Genomic DNA, 19823 nt, shown 5'->3' with positions numbered 1-19823 from the left:
GGTGGAATAAGCTTTAACTATTTCCAAAAATCAAGGAGCCTTAGTCTATAAAAGATTTACTTGCCTTGTAAGAGGAAATAACCCAAGAATACACATATACAGATGTTCAGATGTTATTGCTATCGATTGTTTCGAGGGCAAACGTTTACTTAAGGTGAAATTCGTGAATATGTATGATACAATTGTTTTGTTATGTATTCCCAACATTCTGAAATAAACAAATAACATAAACTAACCCGCCTACGCGACAGGTCACAGGTTGTGGATTAACATAGAAACTTCTACCGTGCGACAACAAGAGGCAGTTCGCACACTACATCCGATACTGAAGCGCCTGCGGTGTCTTTATATACAACGCCTTAGTAGCCCAACATAATTATTACAGAAAATATAAACGTCCATTTTCTTCACTTCCAAGGTCATCCGTGTTTCGATTGTATTTATTAATAAATCGACACCAATTATACAATTTCTTCCAATTTGGTTTGATATGCATTATTTACCGCTACTAGCCGAATGTGTTTTTTTTTTCTAAATATACATAAAGTAGTTATAGCTTGCCAAGGTTTCCTGTTTTCTGTAAAGGTAATTAAAGCACATTTTACGGACAAGCTAACACTTTAATATTAAGACATTACTTACTAAAAAGTAGAAAAAATGTCTATGACTAAATCTCTATATCTTTACACGGTATCCTTCTCCTCCCTTCCCTTCCATTTCAGGAAAAGGTTTTGGAACATATTCCACCACGCTGTTCCAATGCGACAGAATTTCGTTGAATTGAGACACATGCAGGTTTCCTCACGATGTTTTCCTTCACCACCGATAATGAGATGAATTATACACAAATTGAGCATATATTTATAGCGGTGCTTGCCTGGGTTTGAACCTGCAATCATCGGTTAAGATGCAGGCGTTCTAACCACTGGGCCATCTCGACTCGATGTTTTAATATAATTCTTAATAATTATTATTTATATGTACCCGCTGTATACAAGCAAGTATATTTCTTTACTATTACCCAAATAAAGGAGCATAATGTTTTCAAGGTTCAGCTATGTATGTGTCTGTATTCCATCATAACTCTTAAATACCCGGACACATTTGTATATATATCATTAGAATCTTCATATCATCGAGAGTGTCATTTGCTATAATTAATTTTTTTAATTATTTCAGAGTCGTACTTTTTTAATTTTTATACGACAAATTATCAATAGTATTGACACCAATGAAACAATTAAATCAAATTTAAAAAAATAAGTTTGATATAAATAATAACAAATTATTTTTTTATAAAATAAAGGTATATAACAAAAACTAGTTTTATTACGTTACTTATTATTAATTGCATGTAGTAATTGTAACGGAATCTTGCACCTCTCCTCCACTGACAGATTTTTTAAAGTTCTATATTGATATGAGAGAGAGCCACATAAAACAATATTTTAAATTTAATATATTACTATAACCAAAATATTTTTTATCATAGACAATATTTTTCCAAAGGATAACAATAAAACAAATATTATGACATTTTCACATCACTTTATTTAAAAAAATGTGTATGAAAAATTACGTAATTTCCTTGTAAATAGTTAAATCGATATCATTATTAATCAGTAAAAAATATTTGTATTAACTTTGATTTTTTTACCTTAATACTATACTACTACAATGACTTCACTTACATATAATCATTAAACATAAGTCGTTGTAGAATTTACACCCACAACCCACATCACTTAAAGATAAAAAGTATCGCATTATTTAAAAAAAAAACGGACAAGTTATTATTATAATTTATTGAATATTTATTTTTCTATGGGTTTTATAAGGGTGAGTGAAACATATATTATTAACATCTTTTTGCCAAATGTTTGGCAAATTAGTGGCGAAGTGGCTATTTAAGGTTATGACCAAAAATTTTCAGTTGCGATCACTTACCATCAGACGGCACATTCCTTGAAATAGTTATTATAAAAATAGCCTTTAATCTATTTTTTCAGGTATGAATGATTTTAAATTCAGAACTCGTAGTATTTTTTTGTTTCTATCAATAAATAAATAATGTGTGTAATGTATTATTGTATAAATATTTTTTGATTATGATTTAAATTGACATATTTAATTGATTAAACAAACTTCCCTTTCTCAATATTCTACAAAACTTACAATAAGTTGCATAAATGCAAATATCAATTATACTTATAAGAATAAATATTACGATACGATTTCTAGAATACATATTTAATTCACATTTTTATACGATTGTTGATATTTTTACAATCATAAGTTTTCCAATATTTAATTTCATAGTTATTGTAACTAAAGTAATAGCTTCTTTAGGTTAAAGTGATATTTGAAAATCGAATTTGAGAATTCGAATTTCAAAATTACCATGGCAGATTTTTTACAAAATGTTTACTGGCAACCCTAAAGAAACAGATCCGGGCGCCCCCTCAGTTGTGCCCCACGCATGTGCTCTTTACACCACTACAATTTTATTTATCTTTGATCATTGAGATGAACCAGTCAGCAGCGTTGATAAGGTTGTCCATTTCAACAGGCAGGCTGCTTAGCGAGTGGTTATCTTCGTACATGAAAACTCTGTAGAGCAAATGTTTTATTTTAACTAAGAATACAAGAACAACATTCCGGCCAAATGGTGTTTTCCGATATGAAAGGTAGATGGAATGCGTGAAACATGTACATATATCCATACTTATACTATAATTCGACAAAATAATGAGATTCGAAGTGACTTTCAGAATAATACTGCGGTTCACCAATAAAAAAAAGGTCAGCTTTAATACTAAATAAATGTATTTATTAAAACTTTTACTCACTTGGTATTAACTCCATTAGCCCTTAACTTCCTGCTGTACTCCAATCCCTGGTAGTAGGGTACCCGTTTGTCCTTCGTTCCCAACATGATGGCAGTGGGCGTGGTCACCTTATGGGCGTGGATTATCGGCGATAATCGACGGAGAGCCAAGAGTTGGTCTTCAGTACTTGGACCATCATCTGTGAATGGGAAGCCTGCTTCTACGGAACACCTGGAGGCATATTGGTATTTTATTTAACATTTCTTACAGGATCAAAATTAAGTGAGTCGATATAAGGCACTTATTGTATTTGTATTAACAAGATAGTACAGCGAATGTGAGTTCCCATGGTTGGAGCTATATCAGAGATGTAAGGTTAATATTGGTAACAACGCTTATGTCTATGGGCGATGATGTACACTGGCCAGCATATGCTCCCTTTATCTTTTCTATCTATTATATCTGTTGTAAATACTTTAAAAAACATAATAATTAATTCAATTTTGCATTTATGCTTTAAAGATTATTCGAATTTAAGTGTAAAGCAATCAGTAATTGTTCCTTTCCAAAACATTACTATAGCAAATAAACATACATGGAAAGTAATTAAAAATACACACACAAACAACAAGCTTTTAGAGCACAAAGTAAAATTTTCCATGGAATTAGTTTAAAACCAGAATCACTAGATAATATATGTATATAGATAAAAATATGAATGAAAAAATATTTAGAAAACATCAAAAAACAAATTTCAAATTTCCTCTTTCGCTTGGCGTTCGGTATTTAAAGACAAATTACACTATGAACAATTATGTCCCGACTATTTCTGTCATCAAACATTTCAAAACTGTATTCGTAATTGACTAGAATGTTGCTACGAAGTGCTTGCGGGTTCAAACCGCCCTGGTTTGAACCCGCAAGCACTGGGTTTTTATGTGCTTAATTTGTGTTTATAATACACCTGGAACTCGTCGGTGGAGGAAACCTGCATGATATATCGTGAGGAAAATGCACGTGTCTAATTTCCACGAAATTATGCCACATGTGAATCCAACAACGCGCATTGGAGCAGCGTGGTGGAATACGCTCCAAGCCTTCTCCTCGAACTGAGAGGAGGTCTTAGCCCAGCATTGGGAAGGTTGGTACAGGCTGTTACTGTTGCTATGAAGGTATTTCCATTTAGCAGTCATTTTCTTAAACCATTTTCGAATCTTGTGTTAATAAAAAAGTCAATAGACTCACCCATCTGGATTGTCAGCATAATTAATTTTAGTAGCTAGATCTATCAGAGGATTCCTAAGGACCATGGCCTTGAACATATCCGGATAGCGTCCCGCCAAATGTCCCGCAATAAATCCTCCGAAACTCCCACCGTATAGCAAACCGTTTTGGACCCTGCCCTGCTCTTTGAGGGCAGACACAGCGAGTAGGCAGTCTCTTACGTCGTAGTCGCCTATGTTACCCATAAGACACCTCACGTTAGTGTCTCCGCAGCCGATCGAACCGCGATAGTTAATTCGTAGAGTGGAAAATCCTATTAAATATTTTTATACATTAAATATAGAGTTTGATAATGGTTGTTGGTTGGTGACTGATTTAACAAACAGCTAAACGAGCTTTGAATCGTATTTGAGATATTTGGGGAAATAATTAAATAAAAACCTCAATAAAAATTTAGTTTTGAGGGTTATCGTTTTTTTTCTCTGTTGAAACTAATTTTGATGTAATTTATTTCGAATTACATGTAGCTTCTCAGTACCTTTGTGGATTATATAAATGGTTTTATGTATTTTTTTAAGTCCACCTTTGGAGCTGAAACATTTTTTTCTGTTAAAAAACAGTTTGTCTCAAAATAATTCAAACTTGTGACGTGTATTTCTGTTAAAGACGAATGTCGTGCCTACTTCTTAAATATTTTATTTTTTAATTATTGTAAAGTTAACATAAATACCGATAAAATAAAACAATATAAAAGTACTGTATGTCCGTTTGTGCGTCTTAAAATGAGGAACAGTTGGCAATTAAATTCGGTCTAGTGATTCTTATGTACTACGACTAGGTAGCGAAGAAGACGAGTGACAAAATAACGAGTTTTCTGTGGATTAACTGGCTATGTACATATCAATAATAAATATATACCTACGTCGCGAACAAAGCTCACCGTCTTATACCTGAGTTAATCATATATTACTAATCACAATAGAGCCGAGCTCATTGATAAAACTGCGTGGATTTTCAACGATTATCACGAGTTTAAAGCCAGGCCTTAATGATTTATCACTGAATTCTACTAATAAGAAAATAAATATTTTAGCAGTTATATTGTTTTATATATAAAAATAACCTTTAATATTCATTCATAATCAAGTCAACAAACGGTTCTAGACATATATTAACCAATTTATTTATAATACAACAAAGTACCGACAACAACGGTGACAAAACGTATTGTCTATGTGCGAAGTGGGTGGTGGGGAAAACGGCAAATCGATCGTAGCGCACGACGTGGCAGAAATGCGAATTAATTCTGGGCTGGCTGGATATGTCGAATTGCTTTATTTTCATAACTTCATTTATAATTTTAAGTAAAAACGTAAAAGTTTGCGATATGGGTCATAGTACATGCTGTGTCGTAAATTGTAAAAAACAATGAGAAAAATAGTTCGTGCAAGTTTTACTCGTTTCCAACATCAAAGTGGACATTACAGCAAAGATAAAATTGATAGCTGCTGTGAAGAGAAAAAAGTAAGAAATTGAACCTATAATAATAATAATAAGCGTTCCAAAATTACATTCCTTTTTTATTTGTTTAGTGCTGATGGGTCCCCGTGGCACCCAAAACGACATGATACAATATGCAGTGAACATTTTATTGGAGGCAAATAGTCAGACGCGGAGAGATTTGACAGATGACAAGTCCTGAATAGTTGTAGCCACTAGGGGCGCTGTCATCGCGCACACAACGAATAACGAAAACCATAGATTATATCGATTGTTACGAGAGCAAACTTAGCCTTCAATACAGTGTTGTGGCATTTGATTCTATAACATAATTTATATCACATTATTATTGCATATTATGAATATAGCATTATTGAATTTACTATTGAATTTACTTTATTATATACAATGATTATTGTAATTAATTGATCAATAATTTGTAAAACTGTAATTAATATTATTTTATATTGCATAGCATTTAATACTGGCATGTATCACTATTTCTTTTTTTTTAAGTATGATTGAGCATCATTGTAAAAGGGAATATTATTTTGGCCATCCCGAACTACTGAAATTACATTTCAGAATTGGGATCAGGATCAAGATCACTATCACTATGTCTGACTTCAACTACTTCGGCGGCCGACGAAACAGAAAAATATCTTTGAGACGACCTAAAAATATTCTCTGCTGAAAAGAAAATGGATCGCGACTATAGATGATAAAGTCACAGGAAGTTTCGACCAGATGAAAAAAAAAACACTTTCATTGCAAACTGCTTTTCCTCGGTCTACCGACTTCGTCGAGCAATTGAAATGGATGTTTAAGATAGGCGCACACCGAGGCGGGCCGCAACGCATAACAAAAATGCTCCTGAATCAGTTTCATACATTTTGTATGGGCTATCGCACACCTCAGGCTGGCCGCGACGGGCCGCATCGCAACGCATTGGCGCATCACTAGCCAGGCGTATTTTTGCGACGATGTTATGCGTTGCAATGCGGCCCGTCTCAGTGTGCGTTAGCAGTTACTTGCTTTTTTCAAAACTGGGCGTAATGTTTCAAGAAGCTCAGAATATTTTTCACATGTCATTCTAAAATATTGAAAAAACTTTCTTTCATCTTCTAATAAATCTTTAAAAAGGGAGTGAAATTCACCATACACATTTCTCTTCTTGCAAATTTCGTGTACCCATATCCTACTTTTTCTTTTTATTTTCTTCTTCATCTCTTCGTTAAACAGCATATTGAATAAAAAAAGCTCTTCGTCAGAACTATCCATCTTCTTAGATTGCCAAAACCTGACTGATTATAAGATATTGGGTTGCGGTGCGGCCCGATGCGTCTGCTATATGCTTTGGCGCAATTTTGCAATGCGATGCGTTGAGGCCCGCCGCGGCTATAGTTTGCGCGAGCCTTAAGTGCTATGTTCATAAAACGGCTGGCGAGAATTCTTCAGCAAAGCGGCAACCGATCCTGCTCAAAGTTTGCTGGTCTTATCAGCGCGGGACTGCGAAACGAATCTTCGATGCGAGAACTACCAACGACTGGGCTTAGGGCTACGTGACTTCGAGCTGCTGGTTAGCATCGCATAGCATGATTGAGCTGTCATTACATTATAGACTATAGCGTGGCATTCTAACAAAAGATAGATAGATTGAAGCGTGATTGTAAAAGATAATATTATTTTGTCCATCCCGAACTACTGAAATTACACGATTAATAATGTCAGGTCAATTTTTTTCCATTCTTAATTGGTTATTTATTTCATAATCTGTTATAGATAAACATTATAATTTTTGATGATTTAAAAGTCTTACGGTTATTATTAATCTTAAATGCTAAGCGTCCATTGCGTAAGAGGAATAAACGTAAACTTGCTTTTATTCTTTCGATTCGATTTTTGTTCTGGTTTTAAACTACGACTACAACTACTAACTAACTAACTACGAAATTAAATGTAAGCCCAAACTTTGCCTCCAAATAAATTCCAATTTTTAATGCATATTCATACAAGAGCATTCTTGAATTGTTTGACCCAATTAACTATGCAGCTTTAAAACAACCCACAAAAACGTAATAACATACAAAGACATGCACAAGTACATCGTAAATAACTCACCAATCCGCAATGTCACTGGTGTTAAACATGGAGGCCAAATCAATGACGGGGTTCCTGGCGACCGTCACGCTATAGTAACCAGAGTATAATCCACTGAGATGGGCCACCAGGAAACCACCATGAGAGCCCCCGTATAGGAGAAGTTTCTTTTCATCAATAGGAAATAGTTCTATCGCTTTTTCTGTCGCTAGTTTACAATCTGCGACATCAGCTATTCCTATACGGCTCGGTAGGAAGAAAATCGAGGCATCACCCGTCCCAGCTGATCCTCGATAGTTGATAAGGAGACACGCGAAGCCTGGAATTGAATGTTCATTGATAGGCAGCCTGGCAAATGGGCCAATTAAGACTTTACCGTAAGATATTTTAATTATTCCTCACTTTATCAATGCGAACTAAGATGTTATGTTCCAATGTGTCTTTAGTTAAACTGGCTCATTTACCCTTAAAACCAGAACGCAAAACTACCTAAAAAAAAGTCGAGTCGATTGTCGGTTGTTTTTGATAAAGATAAATAAATAACTCCACAATCAGCACTAGATCATACTCTATCAAAGATATGAATTAAAATACCAGAACGCCTCCAGGCCACAACAAACATTCGTTCTATTTGAAATCACACAAAACGAAAGGTGTTCTAATGTCGACCTTCCGACGAAGACATTTAATTACTAGCATGCTACAAAGTTAGTAATCACACAATAGGCTATTTGACAACGCGAAAAATAAATTCTGAATTATTGTAATCAGTGTATATTATGAGTTTAAAAAGGGTTATTTACTAACGAAACTTGGAAGTAATACTTAATTTATTCAAAAATCAATAAATCAAAATGCATTTTATCAAACGTTTGTCACGTGACACAAAACGCTCCTGATTGGCCGGGCTTATGGTGATGTCACTTTCTTGTAAACCTTGCCATTTTTCTACTATATGTACCACAGATTAAAATACAGCAAAGTTACGTCACCGACCCCATTGCAGCGCCATATTCTCCATGTAGCGTTTTCGCCGGTTATTTAAATATGGAATTTTTAATATGATATCTTTCGGCAAATATGTACTAGAAATAAAAAAAATCAACTTTTACTGGGTTACTTAACCTCTACTAAATAATATAAAATGGATTTTAAAAACCAGTCAAATAGCCTATTTAGGGTTATTTATGAAATATGACTTAACTATTTAAATTATGTATACAAATTAGCCGAAAACTTCTATAATCACATTTTATCATAGGCGATCAGTTGATACACGTTTATCGTATAAAATTATTTTTATGTAGTTATATACACGCTGAAAAACTTTTGTTTTCATTTACAATTATTTAAAACCCAATGTACACTTAGCATTTGGTAACATATTATAAGATCTTATTTCGTAATACTTGCATAGAAAGTATACATAATCCAATGCAACTCTTTTATGGAGAGATAATTGCATATAAATTGAAACTAAGGAAGCGCCCACAAAGCCTGCGCACAATAGGAAGGAATTCAGTAAAAGTTGATTTTTTTTATTTCTAGTACATATTTGCCGAAAAATATCATATTAAAAATTCCATATTTAAATAACGCGCGAAAACGATAGTTGGACAATATGGCGCTGCTATGGGGTCGGTGACGTCACTTTGCTGTATTTTAATCTGTGGTACATATAGTAGAAAAGCAAAGTTTACAAGAAAGTTACTTCATCATAAGCCCGGCCAATCAGGAGCGTTTTGTGTCACACGACAAACGTTTGAAAAAATGCATTTTTATTTATGGATTTTTGAATAAATTAAGTATTATTTTCAAATTTCGTTAGTAAATAACCATTTTTAAACTCATAATATACACTGATTAAAATAATTCACAGTTTATTTTTCGCATTGTCAAATAGCCTATTCTATTGGTGTGAAGTATACTACTGATATAATTAAACAAGGAGCAGATATTGTTTCCGATCTTTCCGATTTATTGCACGTGTGAGTAGGCAAAATGTTAACTGGTATATATATTCTTAGAACTAGCGCGCACCGGTGATTTTTGTCACGGTGATTGTTTCGTCACTCTTGTCGAATCCATGAATATGTATGGAGGTGCGCGCACGTTACGACGTGACAATTGGGTGACATTTGTGTCCGCTAGCGACCAATTTTGTCACTCTCGTCGTCAGTCTTGCGCTATCTGCGTTTTGACTGCCGACTTTGACGCGCGTAAATGGCGTCACCATCTATTCAAAACGTAAACATTCGTGAAGACGATACTGATAATTATGTTCTAATAGAAGAAGTGGAAATGAGACCAGCTCTTTATGATAAAAAATGCTTGCTTGCTTTGCTTTATTGTTAACCATTTGTTACATCTTACAATAGTGCAGCCCTGACTTCTGAACTAGTCTTAACCGTGTGTCAGAAAAAATTAAAAGAGTATTCAGATATTCACGTCTAAATTAAAGTCTTTTTCTGCAGAGTCTCACGAGTTCACAGAGAACCACCGTCTCTTCGAAATCCATAGTGGCAAATGACACTTCGATTTCGAAAATGTTTTGTCACTGTCTCTATTAATGAGTGCACTCAGAAACATGACGTGACAGTGACAAATACTTTAAAGTCACCGTGACAAAAGTTACCAGTGCGCGCTAGTTCTAATATAAACAATGTCCTAAGGCACTGGGTCTTACAAATTTACTTATCAATAATCAGGTCTTCAATAACCGATCAGGTACAATTGACTCACCGATCATGTTGAAGAAGGCGGCCTCGAGCGAGTAGGCATTGCAGAAGGCCGAGTGCGGCCCGCCGTGCGGCCACACCACCAGCGGACGCGGACCGCCGCCCGCCGCGCCGCTGTACAGCGCGCTGAACGACGCTGGGGGGGGGGAGATAACATAAAGGACCAGTCAGTTAAGATAGTGATGATTCCCTGCCCGCCGCGCCGCTGTACAGCGCGCTGAACGACGCTGGGGGGGGGGGGGGTAACATAAAGGACCAGTGAGTGAATATAATGATGATTCCCTGCTAACAGCTTATGGCCACTTCAGCCCATTCTGATAAGAGAACAACTGCTCAGGATAATATATAGGTATATATATATATTTATTGGTAATTCGAAGTACAATATTTGTCAAAAATGCAACTACAAAAGTTTATTTAGAAAAAAATATCAATTAAACACTATTTTTTTTCTTCTGATTTATAAAAACGAATAAACACTGGATATTTGTGAATATTTAAACAATAATCATAGGGACAAATTTTGAAAAAGCTAAAAAACGTGATAACTCAGAAATGGTTCACTTGTGGATTATGCATATGGGAGTTAAAATTATAGGAAATAGTCACCCCTAACACCTCCTAACGGATATACGTCGTTACCAATAACCCTGTATATTGTGTGTGCGAAAACATAAATGCAATGTGTAACTCTTATAACCCGTTTGGGAGTAAAAATCCGCACAATATGAATGAGTTTAAGCGCTTGACCCAGTCTCCAGACTACAAGCTGCTAAAGATAATTTGTCATAAATGTATCTTCGTGTTATATAATATAAAAAAAATGCAAAGTAAGCTCACAAACGGCGTCTGCCTCGTTTTGGTGTCGCAGTGGCACGTACTGCACGCTCATACCGGCAGTGGGCGGCGCGGACGGCGTGCTCACCCGCACCCACGATATGTCCCGCTCTTGTCCCGCAGCGGGCAGTTTTGCCACGAATAGCTACAAATACGATATTAAAATGAAAATTTTGCCACCTTTTCTAACAGTGTATTACACAAACACCTTTAATAGTTATATGTGGCGAGGGAAATGGAAAGGCACAATTTTTCAGTGGGAGTCGTACTAGCTGACTATTCACGTCCTAAACAATTTCGGTCCAGCAGTTGACATGGATTCCAACTAAGAGTATTTCGATACAAAACCCATTAACTTTTTATCAGTCCCTCAGAAGGGTTTGAACTCAGGCTGCTCAGCATGTGCCTTAAATCTATATAGCAACTAGACCAATGAAGCCTACTCGAATAAAGTATATTTTGAATTGAATAATGAATAATACTTGTCAGGCAAACTTCATTTCCGCCGAAAGCCATACGTCAAACTGACATTACTTTTAAATTCATTCAACTCAAGCGGGAAACAGCGAGAAATACACTCAGACGTGTCACTGTTATACTGTTTTTGTAATAAAAACAAGAAAATGTTTAAAGTATTGTGTTATTAATTATGATTATTTTATATTCCTGTAATAAATTTGTTTAAAGTAATTTTGTTTTGTTAATAATAAATTATAATCAACGATCCATAGCTTAAATGAGCTGCAAAGTGACGATTAAATAGATCTAACCCGAAACCATTATATTAAAAAATTAACGTCTATATATATTTTCGTCGTACCTGGCCTGGCGTGGTCAAATTCGACCAGGTAGCGAGGATTACATCCGCCCGCACGCTCAGCACTGACGTCGATCCCGGGCTTTCCTTGTTCGATATATCCGTTATATCGCCACTCTCTGAAATATACATTAAAATTAGATATACAAACTACACAGAAGTATTATATTGCACCATATTTATATACTGTCAGTTAGTGTACGGTTCTGAGAGTACACCTGTGTGTGCTGTGTAATCTTTATGGACCAGTGTGCTGCAACACAGGTCCATAAAAATTGGTTTCATGAGAAAAATCAACCATTCCTCACTATGCTCCAACACAGTAGCGTAGCTATCGTAGGGTCAGATGGTGCAGTTCACCAGGCCCCTGGAGTTCAGGGGGCCCTCTAAATTAACCTTAAGCTTCTGAAGCTAGAAATTCAAGACCCTGCGCACAAGATTTCTTATTTTAAAGGGTAATTATTAGTTAAAGAGGGATGGGAAAGAAGGCTGAGGGCCTGATTCTTTTTCTATGCACCGGGGCCCTATATGACCTACCTACGCCACTGCTCCACCAATCTTAAGACCTAAGATTCTATATTCCTTATGCCTGTGGTTGCTACGCTGGATCACTCACCGTTCAAACTATAACCCGACATAATTAAGTAATACTCTTTGGCAGTTGAATATGTATTGAGTTGAGTACCCTATCCAAATGGGATCATTTTATTAGTATTCAATCGATTCTTACCAATATCAACAACATAACTCCTTATCTCATTTTGCTGTGGAGTACTAAAGATCAGTCTCTTTCCATCGCTGCTGAAGCACTTTCTCGGTAGGCCCTGACAATATATCCCATAGAATGTTTCTTCATTGCAAATGTCCTTGCTATTCTGAACAATGTCGATCACCACTGATATCTTATCGCGAATATCATAATCATCAGACTCTATGATACTTTTAACCTAAAAGAAAAAACAAAAATAATAATAATATTTTCGATAAATTCGATATTTTCAATGAGTAACAAACAAACCGTCAACAAAAAAATAACAAAAGGATATTGTTGTCATTCAACAAAAATAGTACAATAATAAAATACAACAACAACAACACAACAATCATATATCACGATTGATGACATATATTCATCATATTAGCCTCTTAACATTATTTAACTTTAATAGAAGAGCCAGAACTGAAATAAGTGTGTCACAGAATTGAAACGATTGAACTTGTGACATGACGACATTGTTTGTGACGTCATCAAATTCGACCTTGAAATTGACCTTCAATAATTAAAGTATTACTTATATATGAAATATCTACCAATATGTTAAATAGGCTATTTGACAATGCGAAAAATAAATTGTGAATTATTGTAATCAGTGTATATATGAGTTAAAAATGGTTATTTACTAACGAAACTTGAAAATAATACTTGATTTATTCAAAAATCAATTAAAAAAATGCAAATTTTCAAACGTTTGTCACGTGACACAAAACGCTCCCGATTGGCCGGGCTTATGATGAAGTCACTTTCTTGTAAACCTTGCTTTTCTACTATATGTACCACAGATTAAAATACAGCAAAGTGACGTCACCGACCCCATAGCAGCGCCATATTGTCCAAGTAGCTTTTTCGCGCGTTATTTAAATATGGAATTTTTAATATGATATTTTTCATCAAATATGTACTAGAAATAAAAAAAATCAACTTTTACTGGGTTCCTTAACCTCTACTAAATAATATAAAATGGATTTTAAAAACCAGTCATATAGCCTATTATAAGTGGAGTTTTTACTAACAGCGTTCGCAGACATTCTCACGAGTTGGTGACACGCGTGGTGCGGGCCGCCCGCCGCACGCTGAAGCCACACCAGTTCACCCGCGGGGGAGAAACGGGGCGACCGGACCGCTTTGTTTTCCTCACTTAACTTCTCTAAAAGTATTGTTATATAATGATTGAAACGTGGTTAAATAATGTTCAAACATTCACCTTGAAATATATATTATAAACCCTCATTGGAAAATAATTAATTTAAATTAAAGTTATTAATTTCGGGATATTTACCATGTTTTTTATTTTTGTTCGGTGGAGCTTGATATTTCGACATTGTCTACGAATGTCTTGTTCAACAAGATATTATTTTGATATTTCGACATTGTCTACGAAAACATGGTAAATATCCCAAAATTAATAACTTTAATAATAAAAATAACCATGTTAATTTAAAATCCTATAATTAATTTAAAGTCAAACGTAGATATCAATAAAAAGGTTTTACCTTATAAATATTACTGAAAAAAAAAATTAAAGCTAGTCTTAATTATTTGTTATTAAAATATGGGCGTAAAATTATTGAGCGGCAAAGTTAAATTATTTTGTTATTAATAATGACATACTTACTCAGTTTTCCCGTTAGAGTGTATAAGAAAATGTATCCAGGCCGGTTGGTGCAATAGATCAGCCCTAAGCGCCTCACACCCGATATGTCCCAAGCCACGCCTACTAAGGCATCTCCGTCGGGGGTGAACCTAACCTGTAACAAGAATTTCTCCTTACACAATTTTGATTTAACTTGAAATTGGATACCATATAAAGTCAAGATAAGTTACGCTTTGGAAAAAAATTATAAGTTAAGCAATTATAATCTATAGATTCAAAAGCATGTTGATGGTCTAGCGACATTCTGCTCATAGTTTTTATTTTCTTTATAGTATAGGTTGGCGGACAAGCATATGGGCCACCTGATGGTAAGTGGTCACCATCACCCATAGACAATGACGCTGTAAGAAATATTAACTATTCCTAACATCGTCAATGTGCCACCAACCTTGGGAACTAAGATGCTACGTCCCTTGTTACACTGGCTCACTCACCCTTCAAACCGGACCAGAACAATACTGAGTACTGTTATTTGGCGGTAGAATAATTGATTAGTGGGTGGTACCCAGACGGGCTTGCACAAAGCCCTACCACCAAGTAGCGCTTTGTGTAAGCATAGTAGTAGTGGAACATATTGAGCCCTAAACCTATATCTCAAAAAGAAAGATTTTTGCCCAGAAATGTGACATATTCCATATGGTACTATTATTGACTTATTTATTTTTTTAATTGGGCACAAAAAAAACAAGCTGTCGATAGATTACTTACTGCCTTATATTATCATCTATTATCTTTAGTAGTATAAAATACACTACATATTGAATACATATTTACCTGTCCAGGACACAAGTTATCGGGAATATTCTCCAAGATTGAAAAGGTTTCGTCTGCAACCCTGAAAACTACCACCACAGTTTGGTGCTTGCCCATCAACTGTTCGCCCCAATCCTCTCTGTATATATGCTCTTCTCCCTGAATTTAAAATAAAAAAATTATTAGTCATTGTTCTTGCTACAAATGTCACAACATATAAAACAATTAGTGTTTTTTGTTATATATGTTGTGACGTTTGCATTTGTGTGTAAATAGATATGTATATTCTGGATATTATGGTTAATTAATTATAAATAAACAGCTTATAATATAAATACAAAATAACTATAACAAATTATGTATAATATGTTAAAACCATTACTAATTATTTTAACAAATTATTTCTGTTCATTTAAAATATACAATTTTCGTACTGGTGTAGGTTTCTTGTCCGAATCTTTATTTTTGTCATCAGCTGTTTTCTCATCAAGATCTTTTGTTTTATCATCCACAGGTTTTCTTTTAATAAATGGTTCAGATTTTTTTATCTTCTTCTCAGCTACATAGCAAATATGTTTTTCATCTGATGACCATTCCAGACAGCCAAATTCAGCTGAAATAATTATTAAAATAATTATAAAAACTAAAAACAGACGTATTCAATAATTTTTAGTTAAAAAAAAATCATTGTTTTCATGAAATAAATATCAATTGTCGTTTGTAATGATAACAGTGTATATGTTTAAGAAACAAATAAGATACATAACAAGAAAGATATCTACTGCTCAATCAATAATCTTAAAAAGAATTTGAATTATTGTGAAATTAAACACAACCAAAATTAAAACAAAACCAAAATATCTTCTCAGTTTTGCTACAATTATTTAATATTTTTACCAAAACATGGAGTGAATTTTCAATAAATCTGTATAATATCGAAAGATGATAGAATACTTTCTGTGATTGTGTGACTAGGTACGAACGACATGAGATCTTACACCTAAGGTAAATGACGAATGATCGATGATCATAAAGTACAAAAGTCAGTGATGATCATTAACCATCAAGTGGGCAATTTGTCAAATATATGAGATAAAGTATTAATAAAAAAGTTTGAAAGATTTTATTACAAATTCTTTCTTACAATCTGCATAAACATCTCCATGAATATCCAATGAAGTAAGATCGATGGAATTTTTGAGTGTTGTCTTAGTCCAGACTTCAAGGAAGATTTTTCTCTTTGAGTTTTCTTTGTCATCTTTTTCTTCCCGGATCACAGCTTTATAATTTTCTTTCGGAGATACAGCAGTAAGTAATCTAAGATGTCACACTCATAATTATAATAGGTATAAGTTTCAATATTCAGATAATGTGCATTCTTTTAAAATGAGAATTAATATATTCTTATTTTATTATTAACAGATAATTGAAATATAAAGACCTTGAATGTCAATTTTTATTTATAAAATTTAATAAATATTACTTTAACAGTATAGAAAAAGAGGTATTCATCATTATCACTCGAACAATTATGAGTATAATATTTAACAGCTGTGTAACTAAACCTGAATCAAAGAAAGTAAATATGTATAAATATTACACTGTAGGAAGATTAGAACAAACTTTAGTTTTACATATTTTATGCTGCTTTACTACTAGCTCTTCTCTATCATGAGAGACAAAATGTTACTAGTTATTAGGTCTTCATTTGTAAAGCAATACTAATCCACTGACATTCTTCATAATATATCCTCTCAACTTGAATTTCAAACTCCTGATTTATAATCGCATAATTTATACAATATTTTAAAATAAGCTTGATGTCCAGCAACACCATTTCAAGGTCAAAATTGATAATTCCAATACTCATATCATTGGAATCGGTTAAAGTATTAGGAGTTAAATTCCAGTTATGATAACCCATAACAAAACCATTTAGATCCCCAATAGATCAATAGTTTGGAAAGATCCTAGTCAATAAATCAGTAGCAATTCTGATTGGGCAATTGTCAATCACATTCAAAGTTCCAATTTAAAAAAAATTCATCATATTTAATTGGAAAAACTTACTCATGACTGATGTCCACGGCAAATTCACTTTCACATTGAACTTTCAAGTTAGTATCCAAAAAGTAGTCTATCATATATTGTGTATTTTTTCCTCTGTCTAAATTACGTATGGACCACCTAGAAGTCACTCTATTACCCTGATTGTTCAATTTTCCACCGACTATTGACGGTATCTTTGACAAGGTCTTGTAAGCCTTTATTACACTTTCCATCTGAAATAAGAGATGAATACTCTTTAAAAATAAATATATAAATACAAAGTCATTTATATTACGTTTTGAAACGTTTTCATAAAATTGACAGTAATAATTCTCTTGTATGGGTACAGTATAGCTCCTGCTGTATCTTTAAGTTAAAATAATTTGATATAACCAAAAAGTTTTGTTCCCACTTTTTAATGTCTCTGGTCAATGAGTTTATTTTATTGCTTTGTTTACCACTAATTACATTAACACATTATTTAATATTTGAAAGCCATATGTCATACTTGATATGTTTAGTCTCAAAAAAAGTTTTTAATAATCATAAATTATCTTAAAAAGTTATAGAACTTACATGGGAACCCATTTTCCATATCTCTCCCATCTTAAACTGTCACAATCTGAAACAAAAGTGTTATTATCTTATAATGTAGATCTCTGATTACAATTATCACTATTTACTTCGTAAAACTCATGTAAATAAGCCTCATTATATAATTGCTTTTCTCGTATTATATTCTAAATATAAACATTTTCACATAATTTAGAAAAGGGGTTTATAAATATACATTCAAACAGAAGAATAATAGAGTTTTGGAACATTTGCAAATGCTAATTGGAAGGTCATTAGGCATGTATGGCAAATGGACACAGAGTCTGACTACCTAACTACCTAGCAAGGACCAAAGGAAAGAAAGAGGCAGTCCAAAAAATGTATTAATGGTATAATAAAAATTGCTTAATATTGGATCACAAAGCAAAGAGCAATATGGAGTAGGCTTTTACTAGTTTTGGAATCCATATTGAATTTAAATAAAAAACAATTTATAAATTAAAATATTGTAGCATTTGTATTATTATATTAACTCAGCCTTGTACAAATGTAATAATAAATCCTATGGTATATTTTTTTATAAGTTATATGAAATTAAAGAGGCAAGAACAATAATTAGTGTTTTTCTAGATTAAAAATTGTTATTTGTCACTATACAATTGTTGGTTATTGAGCATATAAAGAGACTGAATTTGATAAAAATTATGCAGAATATATATTACAGAAAAAATATTTAACCAAAATTTATCAGAATAGCAACAATTGTGGTTGCTGTTCTGATAAATTTTGGTTTGATAAGTTTTATTTTACTCACTTCTTTGTTACATTATTATTAATAATCAGTAAATATTTATATTGATATCAGTAGTTTTATGATACCTATTAAAGTATTTCCTTTGTTATAACATGACTAGCTGTAATACAAAGTATTTTGACAATATTTTATAACATACAAATATGAAATTATAAATCGAGTAATTAACTGTACAGTAACAGTACTTTCATTTGATGATTAAACATTTTCAAAGATATAATTTATAAGCGAGTATACCAAGCTTCGTGGAAACCCATCCTATAAAATACAAATATTCCACACATAAAATGAAATGCATATTGGCACATTATTATGTTTAAATGTAATAAATTAGCCGGTGAAAAATAATTTTTAATTAATAAGTTAAAATTACCTGTACTGCAGTAGAGTCTGTCGTTTGCAAATATAACTCGCAAACAGCTGATGTAGCGGTTTTCGAATTTACATTCTTGATTCTACTGTAAAACGTCAATTTGTCAAACTGACACCTGTCAATAATGACAGTCTTGACTTGTCAGCAATCATTGAATCGTATTATTTTTGGTGTTGCCGTATTAAGTATATAATTTGTTTTACAGAAAATTACCATACAATTTTCACAAAACCAGAAATAAGAAGTAGGCTAACCTCCAATAATCACATTACACCGTAGTCATCATAATGGCGATCACAATGTTTCAGCCGCAAATATCCTTTTTTTAAGGGAATATGTGTGACTTGACGCAGATGTTGCTTGTTTATTCCAACACCTCTTCTCTTGACGGTGTGCCGTCCTCGGGCACCCACATTGTCTCTTTATTGCTGATGAGTGATGAGATTCGCAGAAGGTCCGATTGTAGCGTCATCTACGATCTCATCGTCATGACACGCATTTGTCGAAAATAATTTATTAAAAATAAACTAAATAGAAAAATATTTGCCTAATCTCTCTATTCATAACACTTATGCGGCCCTCTTTTACTCAGCCATTATCTATTTCGTTAATCACACTCATTAAGCATGTGGACAAATATAAAACTTATTGGACAGAGACGTATGTCCTGGGCAGAGGCAGTATTACGCGATGCCCATTTTACTTTACCTTTGGGCAGAAGCAGTATTACGCGATGCCCACGTTATAGATCCATCGAGCAGTGGCAGTTTACGCAGTACTTATATTATGACATGATTAGATAA

The 19823-nt window shown here is 33.6% G+C and overlaps 1 protein-coding gene across 1 annotated transcript; it reads right to left on the bottom strand.

The window, feature by feature from the left end:
* Positions 1 to 1531: 1531 nt before the first annotated feature.
* LOC124529757 (acylamino-acid-releasing enzyme-like) lies at positions 1532 to 19156 on the bottom strand. Its single transcript, XM_047103663.1, has 15 exons — positions 19021 to 19156; positions 17855 to 17900; positions 17300 to 17511; positions 16374 to 16546; positions 15664 to 15842; positions 15251 to 15388; positions 14438 to 14570; positions 13836 to 13969; positions 12775 to 12991; positions 12048 to 12163; positions 11231 to 11372; positions 10395 to 10526; positions 7674 to 7971; positions 2850 to 3059; positions 1532 to 2610 (listed from the first exon to the last, which is right to left on the bottom strand). Exons 2-15 carry the CDS (start codon positions 17882 to 17884, stop codon positions 2505 to 2507), a joined length of 2220 nt encoding a protein of 739 aa, XP_046959619.1. The 5' UTR covers positions 17885 to 17900; positions 19021 to 19156; the 3' UTR covers positions 1532 to 2504.
* Between the last annotated feature and the right edge of the window lie 667 nt (positions 19157 to 19823).

The sequence above is a fragment of the Vanessa cardui genome, chromosome 5 (genome assembly GCF_905220365.1).
Source record: "Vanessa cardui chromosome 5, ilVanCard2.1, whole genome shotgun sequence".
Classification (NCBI taxonomy): domain Eukaryota; kingdom Metazoa; phylum Arthropoda; class Insecta; order Lepidoptera; family Nymphalidae; genus Vanessa; species Vanessa cardui.
This window is presented reverse-complemented; position numbering and strand designations above follow the sequence as displayed.